Below are 16,624 nucleotides of genomic sequence, written 5' to 3' on the forward strand. Positions count from 1 at the left end.
GGCGTTTGCCTTGCATGCGACCAACCCGGGTTCGATTCCCAGCATCCCATATGGTCCTCTGAGCACTGCCAGGGGTGGTTTCTGAGTGCAGAGCCAGGAGTAACCCCTGTGCATTGCCGGGTGTGACCAAAAAAGAAAAAAAAATTAACCTCTAACATAGTTGACTCATGACGAGCCACCTATACTACTGTGAACTGAAAAATAGCCAATTGAATATATATGAATATAATGAATGTGACTTTATGTAAGAATTTTGCTCCTCTGTCATACAATTTTTTATTTTAAAATTAAGCAGTTTGTATTAGGTATCATAAAGGGTATTATAAAAAATAATCTGATTCTGTGCCAGATAGTACAGCGGTTAAGGGGCTTGCCTTGAATGCAGCCCACCCCAGTTTAGCCCAGGCACTGCAAATGGTTCGCCAAGCCCTGCCGGGTGTGATCCATAAGTGCAGAGCCAAAAGTAAGCCCTGTGCACAGCTGGTTGCAACCCTAAACAAACAAAAATCTCTTGAGTGTGAAAATTTTAACAATTTCTAAGTGTAATGATTATTGTGCTGCATGCTAGACAGTCAGACATGAGTCTTATGCACTTACTATTTTCATTTAATAAAATAAAAATTTATTATGTAACCTTCGTAGTCTAGTCATGGGGAGGGAAGGGATGTGGAGCAGGAACTTCCCTTTAATATGTCCATTCATATGCCTTCAAGGAGTCAGATGTGAGCTGCTCTTCAGTACCATCATCGGTGTCCCGTTATGTTACTCCTGCTCCCAAATCAGGAGCCCGGCAAAGATAAATGCTTAAAATTGCCCCTCTTACCTTATCACTAAATCACCTTGCCTCTTTGCCTCTGTCTTCCCTTTTCAGGATCCTTAACCCAGGTATCAGGGATTCATCCGTTTGGTGAATTTTATCATTTCAGATTATTGCTTAGCGAGAGTGGTTTGACAGCATGGAGCGCTCTGTAGGACTGAAGTCTTACTAGTGGGAGTCATACAGAGAGGGGCGGGGAGTGCTCCAGAGAAGGAGCACGTGCTGCTTGCCAGCAATTCTCAGACTTCACTGGGGAGAGGAGGATGCAGGACGTCACACTACTCTGTTCTTGCAGTCTTCTCTCCCCTGAGACCAACTGCTATAAGCTTTTATACTTCGTGTTTTACTTCTAGTGGATGAGGCAGGATGAAAGGTAAGACTAGAGAGATCTAGGTGGGGTTAGAGCAGTTTAGGTCATTCAAGCCCTGTAGCACTGTCATCCCGTTGTTCATAGATTTGCTCGAGCGGGCACCAGTAACGTCTCCATGGTGAGACTTGTTACTGTTTTTGGCATATCGAATATGCCACGGGGAGCTTGTCAGGCTCTGCCATGCAGGCAGGATACTCTTGGTAGCTTGCCAGGCTCTTCGAAAGACACGGAGGAATCGAACCCGGGTCGGCTGCGTGCAAGGCAAACGCCCTACCCGCTGTGCTATCATATCGCTGGGTGTACTTCCTAAGATGGGCTCTAGAGTAGGAAGTATGTATGGAGAGGTTCTGTCACTGCAGGGTTTATCCTATCTTATTAATGACAATTCAGAGTGTTGACTCAGATAAGCTTCAGGAAGATAAAATCTTTGTTCTTATAATATCATTACTATGCCTGGAATAAAATAGAGATGTAATGTTTATTTTCTAATTGATGAATGAATTACAGGTGATTTTAAAATTTAGTTTAGTTTTCATTGACTAACAAACTTTTGCTGGCAATGAGATAACCAAAGGGCAGGGTCAGAGCTATAGTATAGCTGGTAGCGTGTTTGCCTTGCGTGCAGCGCACCTGGGTTCGATCCTCGGCATCCCATATGGTTCCCCAAGCACCGCCAGGAGTATTTCCTGCGTGCAGAGCCAGTAATAACTCCGGAGTATCTCTGGGTGTGACCCAAAAAAGAGAAAGATAAATAAAACAAAAGAAAATAACCAAAGGTAGATTCTAATGAAAGTTTGTAGAACAAGTCTTTTTTCATCAGTAAGCTATTAGTATATTGTTTATTTACTTCTGTGAAATTAGGACATCTGTTATAACTACAGTACTAAGAAAGGAGTTATGCTTGATTTTGCCGAATATTGAGACATCCCCTCTCTGAGACCACTTTATTTTATTTGCACTTTTTTTTGTGGGGGGTCACACCCGGTGATGTACAGGGGTCACTCCTGGCTCTGCACTCAGGAATTACCCCTGGCGGTGCTCAGGGGACCATATGGGATGCTGGGATTCGAACCCAGGTGGGCCGCATGCAAGGCAAATGCCCTACCCGATGTGCTATCACTCCAGCCCCTCTGAGACCACTTTAAGTCCCGTTTGAGCTATTTTGGATCACCTTGGTAAATATTGATTTAGTCTGCAAATTTAGGCAAGTACTTACTGACTTTTGTAACTTAGAATCTCAGGGACGTTTTGTCCCCCTTTGTTACTTTCAGTATTGAGCTATAAACAGATCCTTTCTGTTGTGTGGATTTATCATTACCTTTATTATAGTATGGGCATTTAATGTTTTATATTTCCTATTAGATTCTTCACTAATTTGTCACTCAAATGGTATTTCTTGTAATTAATGGTATTTTTAGACTCAGTGAAAGACAGTAAATATAATTATTTAAATTTACAGAAGCACAGATCAGATTTCTAAAGGCTAAACTCCGTGTTATGCAAGAAGAATTAGATAATGTTGTATGTGAATGCAATAAAAAGGTAAGTTTTAAAACCTCTCAAAATAAATGCCCTATAAGTCAAAGACTTTATAAGAACAATTTCAGTTACATTTTAATAATAATTGTATTGAGATATATTTAAGTTTAATTCGAATTCAAAATTTGTAAATATCGAATTACTCTGTTGGAATATTAAATTTATATTGAGCTACATTGTTTTAAATTCTTATTAGTCATTATCATTGCCTATATTAGATTTACAAGCATAAAGCATTCAACTTCATTTCTGAAGATGAAAATGGAATGTAATTTATTTTTCTTCATGAGGTGTGTTAATATCTCATCAACAATAATCTGAAACTCTTTGTTTTCTACCTTAATTTTTTTTTTTTTTTTGCTTTTTGGGTCACACCCAGCGATGCTCAGGGGTTACTCCTGGCTTTGCACTCAGGAACTACTCCTGGCGGTGCTTGGGGGACCATATGGGATGCCGGGGATTGAACCCAGGTCGGCCGCGTGCAAGGCAAATGCCCTACCCGCTGTGCTATCGCTCCGGCCCCTCTACCTTAATTTTTATAGCAAATCTTAAGGACTTTTTTCACATGCTCTATAATTTTATAAACTTTAGGAAGATGAAATACAGAATTTAAAGTCTCAAGTAAAAACTTTTGAAGAAGATTGTGTGCGACAGCAGCGAACAATTAATTTGCAACAGGCTCAAACAGAAAAATACAAAACTCTTTTTGAAGAATCAACTAAAAAATGTGACAGATTGCAGCAACAGTTGTCTTCAGTAGAAAGGGTAATAATTTTGTTATTTTTTCCTAACCAAAATACCGTAAAATATTATAGTTACACATCTATATAGATGCCATTTTTCGTTGTCCAAGCTACTTTCTATTTACTCAAAACCCTTTCTTTCAAAATATGGGAGAATTTTCTTTGTTGGGCCACGCCTGGCCCTGCTCAGCGCTCACCCTGGCTCTGCTTGTGGGAGACCGTGTCTGGTGCTGGGATCAAACCCAGCCAGCCCCGTGCCGGTCTGGGCCCCACTCACCTAGACTGTGGCTTCAGGCCATTGAAGGATATTTTTATTAAAAAACACCTTTGAAAGATTCACATCCAGTGCATCTCACCATTTCAGTGTATAATTTGTTGTCTTTTAGTATAGTCACTGAGTTGTGTAACTATCACCATTCTCAGTTTTAAAATATTTTCATTATCCCCAGAAAGATACCCCCCATACCTTTCCCAATTCCCTCCAGGCGAGGCAACTTCTAATCTGTTTTCTGTCTTGATAAATTTGCCTACTCTGCATATTTAATTTGTATAGAATCAGACAATATGTTGACCTCAAGCAAATCGAAGATCAACGGGATGACAAGTGATACAGGTGATACAAGTGATGTAGTGCTCTGTGACTGACATCTTTCACTTAGCTTAATCAAGTTTATCAGAGTATATACACAGTTACCTCACTGCTTTTTATAGCATAATGCACCTTTTCTTGTAGGTTTAATACATTTTGTTCATTTCTTCATCAGTTGGTGGCATTTGGGCAGTATTGTACTTAAGGACTGTTTTGAATGAATATTCATGTACAACTTATTATGTGAATATATTTTTTCATTTGTTGTGGGTGTATACCTAGGAATAGAGTTGTTGAATCACATAGTAACCTGTACTTAACCTTTTGAAGAGCCACCAACTGTTTTGTAAATTTGTTGTATCGTTTTTACATTTCCACTAAATATTTCCATTTATATTCCTAAAAATGTACCCAGTTTTTCTGCATCCTCACTAACATATGTTAGATAAACTATCTTTTTTTTTTTAAATTACAGGCATTCTACTGGTGTGAGGTGATTATCTTGCTGTGATTTGTAGTTCCCTGATGGCTAATGATGTTGAACATCTTTTCATAAATATTGGCCATTTGTGTACCTTAAGTTTATTTTGTTTGGGGGACACATCTGGCTCCATGCTGGTGTTTGGGGGTCTCTCCTAATTGTGCTTGGGCAGCCATGTGGTAATGGTTATCACACCCAGGACTGCTGCATGCAAAGCATGTGCTCCAGACTATTGAGCTATTTATGTGGTTCCCCCATTCATATATCTTTGGAGAAATGTATTATCGGGATCTTTATCTATTTTTAATATAAATTTAAAAATTATTGAATCTTAAAGTCTTCATATATCCTAGATGCAAATCCTCATCAGATGTGCAATTTAAATTTTTTTATTGAGATAACATTAATCTACAATTTTTATATGTTTCAATAATTATTTTTCCACACTTCTTCAAAAGTAAGTAGTCACCCCACCCTCCACACCAAAGTTCCTAAATTCCTTCACCCTTTCTGCTCCCTTTGCTTTCCCTCTGGCAATCTCAGATACGAGTTCTAATTCCATGGGTTGCTTTTGTCCATTTTCTGGCTTTGTTTCATTATGAGTAAGATGATCCAGAATTTGTCTTTCTTCTTCTGACTTATTTTACCTAAAATTACACCCTCTAACTTTGTTGTTTTTGTTGCAAATGCCAGAACTTTATTTTTCCTTACAGCTGTATAATTCCATTGCATGTGCACTCACCATAATGCCTTTACCCATTATTGGTGTGATGCCCTACTGTAATTGTATAGTGAACACATGAGATGTGTTCATATCTTGTCTTCTATGATAAAACTGCAGTGAGCATAAGAATCCATACATCTTTTTAAATTTGTGTGTTTATATTCTTTGGAGCAAAATTGCGATCTTATTATGGCTAGTCTATTTTCAGTGTCTTGAGAAATCTCCATAGTAATTTCCAGAAAGATTAGACCAAATTACATTTTGACCAACAATTCCAAGAGTTCTTCCTTTTCTCCAGACTCTTGCCAACAGTTGTTTCTGGTCTTTGTGGTATGGGCTGTTGTCAACAGGGGTGTGGTGATAACTCATTCTGGTTTGATTTGCATTTCCCTGTAAGTGATGCTGAGCATCTTTTCATGTGCCTGTTGACCATCTGTCTTTTTTTTAATATAAGTTTTTATTCAAATTTTCTGCCTACTTTGGGGGGAAGCACTTATTTTTGTTATTGTTTATGAATTTGTATATTGGACATAAATCCCTTATCAGATGTATGATTTGTCAATATTTTCTCCCACTTAGCAAGATATCTTTTATTTTACTGATATTTTATCATGCAGAAACATTTTTTTTTCAGGGTCTTTTTTTAAAAATTTTTTTATTGAGTCACCATGTGGAAAATTACAAAGTTTTCAGGTTTAAATCTCAGTTATACAATGCTCGAATACCCATCCCTTCACCAGTGCACATATTCCACCACCAAGAATCCCAGTATAGCTCCACCCCACACCCCCACACCCCTAACCCCCCCACGCCCCTAGCTCCCCCACCCTTAGCCCCCCCACCTGTGTAACTAATAAATTTCACTTTACTTTCACTTTGATTGCATACAATATTTCAACAAAACTCACTATTATTGTTTGGAGAGTCTCTCCCCTAAAGTCAGACCTGCTGAAAAGGAAGCATTAGATAATTTGTTTTCCATTGCTAAGGATGAAGAAGTATGAGGTCGAGTGACCACACTTATCGGCCTCTCAGTTTTGGGTTTCTGTATTTTAGTATTTTAGTAACTAAGTCCAGAGAGATATCTGCCAGAAGTTGCATCATTGTCAACTTGCACTTCTCAGTTACATTATATTCCACATATGAGTGCAATCTTTCTATGTCTGTCTCTTTCTTTCTTTTTTTTTTTTTTTTTTTTTTTTGCTTTTTGGGTCACACCTGGCGATGCACAGGGGTTACTCCTGGCTCTGCACTCAGGAATTACCCCTGGCCATGCTCAGGGGACCATATGGGATGCTGGGATTTGAACCCGGGTCGGCCGCGTGCAAGGCAAACGCCCTACCCGCTGTGCTATCTCTCCAGCCCCTGTCTCTTTCTTTCTGACTCATTTCACTCAACATGATACTTTCCATGTTGATCCATTTATATGCAAATTTCATGACTTCATGTTTTCTGACGGCTACATAGTATTCCATTGTGTAGATGTACCAGAGTTTCTTTAACCAGTCATCTGTTTTGGGGCACTCTGGTTTTTTCCAGATTCTGGCTATTGTAAACAGTGCTGCAATGAACATAGAAATACATATGCCATCTCTACTATACCATTTTGCCTCTCCGGGATATATTCCCAGGAGTGGTATTGCTGGGTCAAATGGAAGCTCAATTTCTAATTTTTTGAGAATCGTCCATATTGTTTTCCAAAAGGACTGAACCAGTCGGCATTCCCACCAGCAGTGAAGAAGAGTCCCTTTCTCCCCGCATCCACACCAACACCGGTTGCTTTTGTTTTTTGGGATGTGGGCCAGTCTCTGTGGTGTGAGATGATATCTCATGGTTGTTTTGATCTGCATTTCATGCAGAAACATTTTAGTTTGATGTAATCCCAGCATTTAATTTTGCTTTTGTTTCCCTTGATTTTGGGGTCAAGTTTCATTATTCTGAAGTTATTTTACTTGTGCTGTCTATTATTGTATTTTATGGTTTCATGTCTTAAGCATCCAAATCAGTTAATTTTAATTAATATTTAAATTAAATTTTAATAAACTTAATATTTAAATTACAATTTTAAATAAATTTAATATTTAAATTAAATTAAAATAAATAAAACCTCACATATTAACATAATGTGAGACAGTGGCCTAGTTTATATTGAGTAGCTAGCACCATTGTTAAAGCAATTTTTCATTCTACAGTGTGTACTCTTGACTTTTTGTCACAAACTAAGTACTCATATATGTGTGAATTTATTTTGGGGATCTTAATTCTGTTATATTGATCTGTGTGTCTGCTTCTACCACACCATTTTTCTTACCATCACATTGTAGTACATTATAAAGTCAGAATGTGATGCATCCTACTTTTTTTCCACTGAATAATCATTGTATCAACGTACAAAGTTTATGAATACCACCACTAAAGTACCCATGACCTTCCACCAGTATCTGAGGTTTTAAAAGTTTTTTATGATATACTTTTATAATACTATACATTTTGAGGGGTACACATTAATACCTGTGTGTAAGAACCAAAATTTTAGTGCCATCCTACTATCAAAATGACCCTCTCTACCCACTCCTTTCCCTCTGATAACCATCAGATTTTTCTCATGATCTAAGGATTAACTTTTGTGGTGATTTGCCAATTCCTTAGATTATTGTACATGTGAAAGAAACCATCCAGAAATTGTGCTTTAGTTCTTGATCTGTTTCACTTAGTAGCTACCTCAAGTTGCATTTGTGTTGTGCAAAGGCATGATTTTATTTTGGCCCACCTCAGGCAGTGCTCACGGCTTACTCCGGGGTCTGTACTCAGGGATCACTCCTGGGGATGCTCAGAGGATAATGTGTGGTGCTGGAATCGAACCTGTATCAGCCGCCACCTGCAAGGCCAGTGCCCTGATCTCTGTGCTCTCTCTCTCTCTCTCTCTCTCTCTCTCTCACTCTCTCTGGGCCCTGGATAGTTTCATCTCGTCATCTTGTGGGTGGGCTACTGAGAATCTCTGCCTTTTCCATGAGAGTGAGGTACATCAGGATGGCTCTCTCCGTAGCAGCCACCCACAAAGCCGTGAAGAAGGGCAAAGATGAATTCCCTTAGTTTGATGGAGAGGAGGCAGCTTGAATTGTGGACTTCGTAGCTGCTGGGAATCTCTGCCTTTTCCATGTGAGGAGTGAGGTACATCAGGCTGGTTCTTTCCGTAGCAGCCACCCACAAAGCTGTGAAGAAGGCTGGCAATAGCAGATGGCATTCACACACAGTTGGATTTGTTTAGAAGCTGACATGAAGAGCAGCATGTGTTTTGTTTTGTTTTGTTTCGCCCTTAATTACTCAGAGCCAAGGAGATCAGTTTTCAAATAAAACGTCATGATACAGCCAGGAGAACTTATACATCAAAGAGGATAATAGGTTACTCTATTTTTAAACATAGACTTTCAGTTCATACATTTTATTGAGTATCTCTTTTGAAGAAGAGACATATAAGGGATGAAAGAAGAATGATTTTAAGTATTGGAAAATCAACTCAGTTTATGAAACGTGATTAGTGCCTCTTCCATGCCATTAATGTGCCAGGGCTATAGAGGTCAAGACAGTTTATATATTCAGAGAAAGGAAGGGTGGGCTTATGAAGTATATTTTGGTTTCATAGCATGTACATATATGCATATCAGGCTGCAGCAGAAGTTCCGAAAATAGGGCACCTGGAACACCCAGAAAGATAGTGAAATAAGGCTTATTGGAGGGGACAAATCCTCACAATACAGCCTTAGGTACATATTAAAGAATGCTCTGCTCCAGCCAGGTAAGAGTGAGAAGAAGGGATCCAGGAAGAGCAGAGGCAAGAGCACCTTGGATGCTTTGGAAAGATCCCAGTACTACTGACATAGCTGAAGATGGCTTCTTTGGAAGGAGATATGATTACAGGGCCAGATTATGGGGAGTTTGGAGTATAATATGATTCATGTTTCTTCATGTGTCGCCTATAGACATTCTGCCTATAGACAATCTCTTGGAATATTTGTAGAAATTTAGGTCTAAATGTACCCCAAGGTCTGGTAAATAATCCACAAAACCTGTTATTCCTCTGCAGAATTGGGATTTCTCTATAAGGCAAAGTATATTTAACAAATAATTTCTTAACTGAATTATGAGGTTTCTATTTTATATTGGTGGTTTGAGAGGCTCCCAAGGGATGAATTATGAGTTGATTATCAAGTGTAGAATACATGTCTAAGTTTGAGTCAGTATAAAGCAGAAAATTCCAGAAAAAAAGTAATTTAAAGCATAATTGGAGACCACAACTTTAAGGTTACATTCTCTGAGATGTATATCAGTGTTTAGCTTCTTTGTGTGTGTGTGTGTGTGTGTGTGTGTGTGTGTGTGTGTGTGTGTTTGCATTCCTAACTTTAGGGAAGAGGTAGGGAAATATGGGAATGGAAAAAGCTGCAAAATTATACAGCAAATTTCTGAAGTATATAAATGTTCCCCATATCTCCTTTCCAGGAATTAGAAACTAAACAACGGCTACAGAAACAAGCTGCCTCTAGTCAGAGTGCCACAGAAGTTCGCTTGAACAGAGCACTAGAAGAAACAGAGAGATATAAACTGGAGTTAAGTAAATTAAGGCAAAACAACAAGGTAGGAGAACATGGAATAGTTCTGTCAGTATCACCATCGGTCAATTCCTGTTTTAGGCATGAGTGAAAAATAATAGTTTTAAAATTAAAAGATTCTAATTTAAATTTTAGATACTATGTTAGACATTTCTTTTTTCAGAAGAAATAACAATTTGAAGCAAGATGAATGTCTTAATAAGGTTACATTGCCTTCATTGGGTGGTGACACAACTCTGGAAAATTCATTTTTCATCCAGTATGTCATTACACACATGTGTGCCCATATTACATGCTAGAAAGTTTTCTAATCTCAGAGGGCAAATAGTGAGGGGGAGGAAATCTCTTATATTTTAAAATTGTCATTTCCTTTGAGCTCCGCAATTTTTAAATGTGTAATGCAAGCTGCTCCTTTACAGAATAGTGGTGGGTATGTAAATATTGCCTATTAGTTTTGTTTTTTTTTTGTCAACCTGAAAGTTATACTTCATTAGAGTGTATCTATTAGGAAAATATGTAGTAACTTAACAATACTTGGATAACGAAATTAGGAGCCACCCCTATTACATATGGGTGATAAACTCTGGATTACATTAGTAGCAATAAAATATAGAAATAAACTGAGCTTGTAAGTTCTGAGGAAGATATTTAACAAAAGCATCAATGACTCATAGTTTTAATGTATCTTCTCTGATGATTTGGGGATCAGATCATGCTCATTTTTTAGAGGCCTGAGGAATGAAATGAACGATGACTGGGATTTATTAATAGAAGTTGTTGAATGAACAATTTAGGATACCATCTTTAAGAAACTTGTTAACAATTAGCATGTTATAATATTATTTATAATTTGCGGATTTTAAAAGAATTTTGAAGAGAATGGAATAACTACATCGGGATTTGCTAGTTCTAGATGTAGATTTGATCTCTGTACTAGTAAACATATTAAGTATAAAGAAAAGCTTGTTCCCATAACAAGAGATAACTTTAATTCTTTCTAGCTAGGCCTTTTGTAAATTCAAGTAATCAGGATTTGGTATGTGAAGAGCTTGGTACATCAGCACAATAAAAAGAACTTACATGTGTTTAGAGAAGATTTTTCTCATCAGAGGTTTGGATTATGGGTGCTTGATGTAGACACAGTAGGAAACATTTTGTGTACATGCTACTTTATATTTCCCATAAGGAAGACATTTTGAGATCAGTTTTTACATGGACTCATTTCAGATTTCAAAAAATATATATGGGAATGTCTTGAGTTTTTTACTTTTAAATTATTTGCCTTGTTTTTAACTTTTTTTTCTTTGAATGTTTTTCCTTGAAGTTTAATTTGTGTATGTTTCTATGTATTATAAAAAATTACCGTTTCAATATCCCTTCTCATTCTAATTGGACATGTAATTATTGTTAGCCAGCTTAAATGATCAGATTTATAAGAATGTTTCCAATTAAATACACCAACCACATAAGATTACCCTGTAGTCATCAGAAAGCTAGCAATTTAAAAAATAAATTAATGATAAACTTATTTTCCACCAAGCTTAGGAAACAGTTAATCTGGCTTTTAGAGTCAGGGTAATTTGTGAAATGAAGAGTGAGGTAGCTGTAAACCTGATGTTACTTGAGTCTAGGAACCCTGCTCTATTATTCAGTGCTCCACCCCGGGGCCTGGCATATAGTATAGAGGAGCCCTACTGTATTATTCAGTGTTCTGCCTCGGTGCCTGGCATATAGTAATTACCTCTGAAATTGCCCAGGGCGGGGGTGTTAGGGAAGATATAATTCAAGACAACTGTTTCATAGTTTAACTTAAATTCTGATTTTTAAAAAATTTTGGTAGAAAATTTATTTGAGTAAAGTAAAGTCAGGGAAGGGAGTTTCCTTCTTCTAGATTCTGCTTTCAAACAAGGTAATTGTGGCTTGAAGTCCATTTTAAGTGTCATCAAATTCATGTTATTTTATTTAGAACTGGATCATTTATAGTTTTTCATTAATTCATATAGAGCTGGCAGTGAGAGCCTGCTAGGTCTCTAGTTAAGGTTGGAAATAAAAAAAATACAGTCATTTTAGGCATTTATCATAAAGTAGAGAAAATGGATGTTATTTAGATGAAGCAAAATTAGGATGCAACTCTGATAAATGCCATGAAAGATACTTGATTGGTGTTTTGAGGACATGAACAGTTAAGTAAATGCTTTTATAAACATGTATTTCTAAAGATAAAAATCTGAATAATATATGAATTATATGCTGGGGATGATTATGGGCAGAGGAAGAGTATGGAAAAGAATGTCTATGTGACAGGAAAAAAGATAAAGTAATGAAAAGTAGGTATGAATATGGAGGGAGTGTTGCCAAGTCAGGCGTTTAATCTAGGTAAGAGACTGGATGTTAAGTACTCAAGAAGTGTTTTGTTTTTTTTTTTTTTGCTTTTTGGGTCACACCCGGCGATGTACAGGGGTCACTCCTGGCTCATGCACTCAGGAATCACCCCTGGCGGTGCTCAGGGGACCATATGGGATGCTGGGATTCGAACCCGGGTCGGCTGCGTGCAAGGCAAACGCCCTACCCGCTGTGCTATCGCTCCAGCCCCTCAAGAAGTGTTTTAAAGCCACTGCAGTTATTGTAGAAGAACTCGCCTCAGTCAGATATATACATGTGGAAAGTATTTCCCAGCTTGTAGTGTGGACAGTGGATTGGAAGTGGGCTGGAAGAGACGCAGAGAGACTATGTAGCCATGTGAGTGAGATGATAATAGCACTTGGACGAAACTGAGAATCTGCATCAAAGAGGGAAAAACCACTTGGCGCTGGTGTGGGAGGGAAAGCGGAAGGAGGGCTATTTTGACTTCTGGTTTTCAAAAAGAAACTGAAGACATGAGTGTTGGTTGGAGGGAAGAAAAACAAGTCGTTTTAGAACATGGTGAATGTGGAGTGTTTTGAGAATTGGAAATATGTACAATGTGGGGAGAAGTCTGCAAGGATACAGTAAGAGAAACTGTTGCCATTGGGAGGGTCTGAACAGAAGCCCTCCCTTGCTCTTGGCGACAAGAAATCGGTGACTGCTGCCTGTCTGTTTTTGATAGTCTTCAAACTAAAGATTACTAGATGATAGATATTGTGGGCTTTTAAGAATTCCTTTGAGATTAGTAAGGTTCACTGTCTTTTAAAATACTGGTTGGCCTTTAGTGTGTCCTATTTGGAGAGATATCAGGTCCTTTGCTCAATTTTTTCTCAAGACTTTAATTTTTTTTTTACTTTATCTTACCATTTTTATTGAGATTACAGGATTTATAATTCTGTTTATCATATTTTGTATGCATATACCATTCTGATACCATTCCATAGAGGGAGCTAGACTCCCTCTCCCATGTTCCAGAGAGGAGGGGCTTATACCCCCACCATGTAAGCTCAGTTTTACAGACAAGCTCTTTAGTTCCAATGACTTTGACCATTTATTGTTCCCTCACTGTGTTTCCTTTTAATCCCACATGAGATCTTTCTCTCCTCTTCCCTGTTTTATTGTGGAGGTGGTAACACCTACACATATAGATCAATAAAGCTAATATTCTGGAATTCCACAAAACTGTAGATCAGTGATAAGTTGATAATGTAAAATTTTTTCAAAAGCTATATTTTTGCTGGTATATAAAATTTTAAAATATGACAAATAGTCCAGTGCTAATCCATTTGAAAATTTACATGAAATAAATAATACAAATGTAAAAAAAAAGTAAGAGTGTTTTACTTCACTAAAATATGTGTATTGTAGTTTAAGGTCTGAATTAATAAGTAAGATTGTAATAACAAGCTCTATGGATATGAAAAAAAAAACCCTAACACGTGGTCTGACATAGAAAATTTAGTACAAATGAAATGGTAATTTCTTATTGAAAATGTGTGAAATCCTTAGGAAGGTAGGAGTAAACAAACCTTTATTAATCTTGGTTGCAGAGGATGGCCATTAGCACCAGGGATGAACGCACCATGAGTAAGTGCTGTACTTGGTGCCAGGTGCTGCATCCGCCTTCTCTTTTAAAGAGGCTCCTTTAATGCTTCCTGCAAGACTGGTTTCAAGGCAATGAATTTATTAAGCTGTCCATTTGTCCTTGAAGCTCTGTATCATTCCTTCAGATCTGAATGATAATCTCACTGGAGAGAGTATTCTTGGTGACCACCTCATTTCATCCAGTTTTCGCACTAGATCTCTCCATTCTTTTCTGGCTCCTAGAGTCTCATTTGATAGATCTGCTATGAATCTTCTGGGCTTTCCTCGTAAGCTACTTTTCTGATCTTGCTGCTTTCACTATTCTGTCTTTGGTTTTTGTCATTCTAAGCATAATATAAATGCAAATGTATACACAAAAGATCAGTGAAACCAGTTTTTTAAAATAATAAACAAGGCTGACAAACCATTAGCTAAATTTACAAAGCAAAAGAGAAAAAACTCTTGATAAGCTGATCAGAAACGAAAGAGAAATTACAGCAAATACTATAGAAATAGAAAGTGTTACCTGAAATTACTATGAAAAATTCTGTGCCACAATATTGGAGAACCTATGGATAAATTTTTGGAATCCTAGAAGATCCTAAGACTGATTTAGGAGATTACCTGAACTGAGGTCAGTTACTCACAAGGAAATTAAGCGGTAACAAAAGTTGTACTCAAAATTAAAGTCCATGTTTACTGTTTTTTCCAAACCTTCAAAGAAGACATATTTCCTATTCTTCGCAGGCTCTTCTAAACAAATTGAAGAAACAGGAGTCCAACCCAGCAATATCTATCAGGGCGACATTTTCCTAATCACAAAATCAGAGACATCACTAAAAAGTAATCAATCACAATCAATCAATCACAATATCCCGTTAATCACCGATTTCTTGGGTGGGCTCAGTAATTTCTCATTTCATCCTTTTCCTGAGATCTTAGAAGTCTATTTTGACTTGGCCCTCCTAAGATATGTTGCACTGGGGGCTCTTCCCGGTCAGGGGAATGGGATCCAGCTTGTTACTGGATTTTGCATATGAAGACACCATGGGAAGCTTGCAAGGCTGTCCCATGGGGGCAGGAAACTCAGAAGATTGCCAGTTTCTCCCAGAGGGAGAAGTAGGCTAAAGAGCTTGCTTTTAAGTCTCTCTCTGGATGTTGGCCGTTGATGGGATCATCAATGGCCAAAAAGTAAAATTACAGATTAATATCCCTAATGAACATAGATGCAAAAATCCTTATCAAAATCTTAGTGAGCTGAATCCAACAATACATAACTTGATCATGATCAAATATATATTTCAGGTATATAGCTTTTATATACAAATCAATGTAATATACTATACAATGAAAAGATTAAACCATATGAATATATGGTTAAACATATGTAAATCAATCAGTGTATCACAGTGTATCACAGTCAATCAGTGTATCACAATTTAAGGAGAAGCAAAAATTATATGATCATAACAGGAAATTCAGAGAAAGCATTTGACAGAACCTAAAACCCATCAAGCTCAACTAAATGGAGTAGAAGGAAGTTTCATCAAAATAGTGAAGATGGGGCTGGAGTGATAGTATAGTGGGTAGGGCATTTGCCTTGCACGCGGTTGACCTGGGTTCGATTCCCAGCATCCCATATGGTCCCCTGAGCACCGCCAGGGGTAATTCCTGAGTGCGGAGCCAGGAGTGACCCCTGTGCATCGCCGGGTGTGACCCCCCCCAAAAAAAAAGCAAAATAGTGAAAAGCCCTTTATCACAAATCCGCAGCTAATACCACAGTCAATTATGAAAACTGTCTTTCCTCTCATGAGGCCTAAGACAAGAATATTTGCTCTCCACCCTTTTTTCAACATGGTACTGAGTATTGGAAATCATTGCCACTAGCAATTAGACAAGAAGAGATATACTGAGGGAACCCCGATTGGGAAAGAAGTCAAGATATGATTATTTGCTGATGCTGTCCTATACTTAGCAAACACTAAAGAGTTCAGACAAAAAACTAGAAACAATCTGGTCTAAAGTGGCAGGCTACAGAATGAACATAATAGAAATCAGTAGCATTTCTATATGCAAATAATAAAGACTGACCTGTATTGAAGTCACTGCTCCTTTCTCTGGTACTGTCCAAATTGCTGCAGCTCTCGTCCAGCTAACTTCTACCAAGACACAAATCTGTTTTCTCCTGTCATCGACAGTTATTTGTACCTGTGATTATACCTATACTTGCTATTCTCGGGGTCCTTAGGAGTCTCACCCTCAAATGTTACTTAGATTTGAATGTTAAAGAGCTGACACAGGTACATGACTTTTTGAGAGCGTCCTACTTCCTAGGATTTCCCGACTGGAAGTCACTACCACTCCTCTCATCCGTCAGGTCCAGGAGGCCACTTTTTTGCTTGAAGTCTGCCCCCTCCACACTTGTGACTGGAGACAGCTCTCCCAAGATGGCTAAATGTGAATCTTCTCAAGACCCACATCCTGCTTCTGTTTTTTCAATGACTACGTATCTCCTGTTTACACATCTGATGACCTTGGTTTGGCCTTAAATACATTTCTTCCCTTTATGTTGCTGGGGATGGGCCGTCAGACCGCTCAGGGGGGCCAGGGGGCCATTCCTGGTGACACCCAGCTAAGCAGGCTCAGTTCCGTGACCCGAAGGGGTGACACTCCTCCGGCCAGGTGAAACCGGAAGCCAGTAGGATTGTAGCTGGTAGTATTCAGGGGGCATGCAAAGGGCTGAACCCCTGGGGTATGTGTATACAAG

The 16,624-nt window shown here is 38.2% G+C and overlaps 1 protein-coding gene across 3 annotated transcripts in view; it reads left to right on the plus strand.

Annotated features, from left to right (window-relative positions):
- TEX9 (testis expressed 9) overlaps positions 1–16,624 on the plus strand; it is a 32,818-nt gene that overhangs the window by 14,697 nt on the left and 1,497 nt on the right. The window contains exons 8-11 of one of the 3 annotated variants that reach the window (XR_008628545.1): positions 2,647–2,729; positions 3,318–3,491; positions 9,761–9,895; positions 16,235–16,394. Coding sequence is in view for 2 of the 3 variants with exons in the window: in XM_055127062.1 (XP_054983037.1) it covers positions 2,647–2,729; positions 3,318–3,491; positions 9,761–9,895 (392 nt within the window). In the remaining variant the exon portion in view is untranslated. The remainder of the gene's footprint in view (positions 1–2,646; positions 2,730–3,317; positions 3,492–9,760; positions 9,896–16,234; positions 16,395–16,624) is intronic. The other 2 variants (XM_055127062.1, XM_055127063.1) reach the window with 2 other exon arrangements.

This window comes from Sorex araneus, chromosome 2 (assembly GCF_027595985.1).
Source record: "Sorex araneus isolate mSorAra2 chromosome 2, mSorAra2.pri, whole genome shotgun sequence".
Classification (NCBI taxonomy): Eukaryota; Metazoa; Chordata; class Mammalia; order Eulipotyphla; family Soricidae; genus Sorex; species Sorex araneus.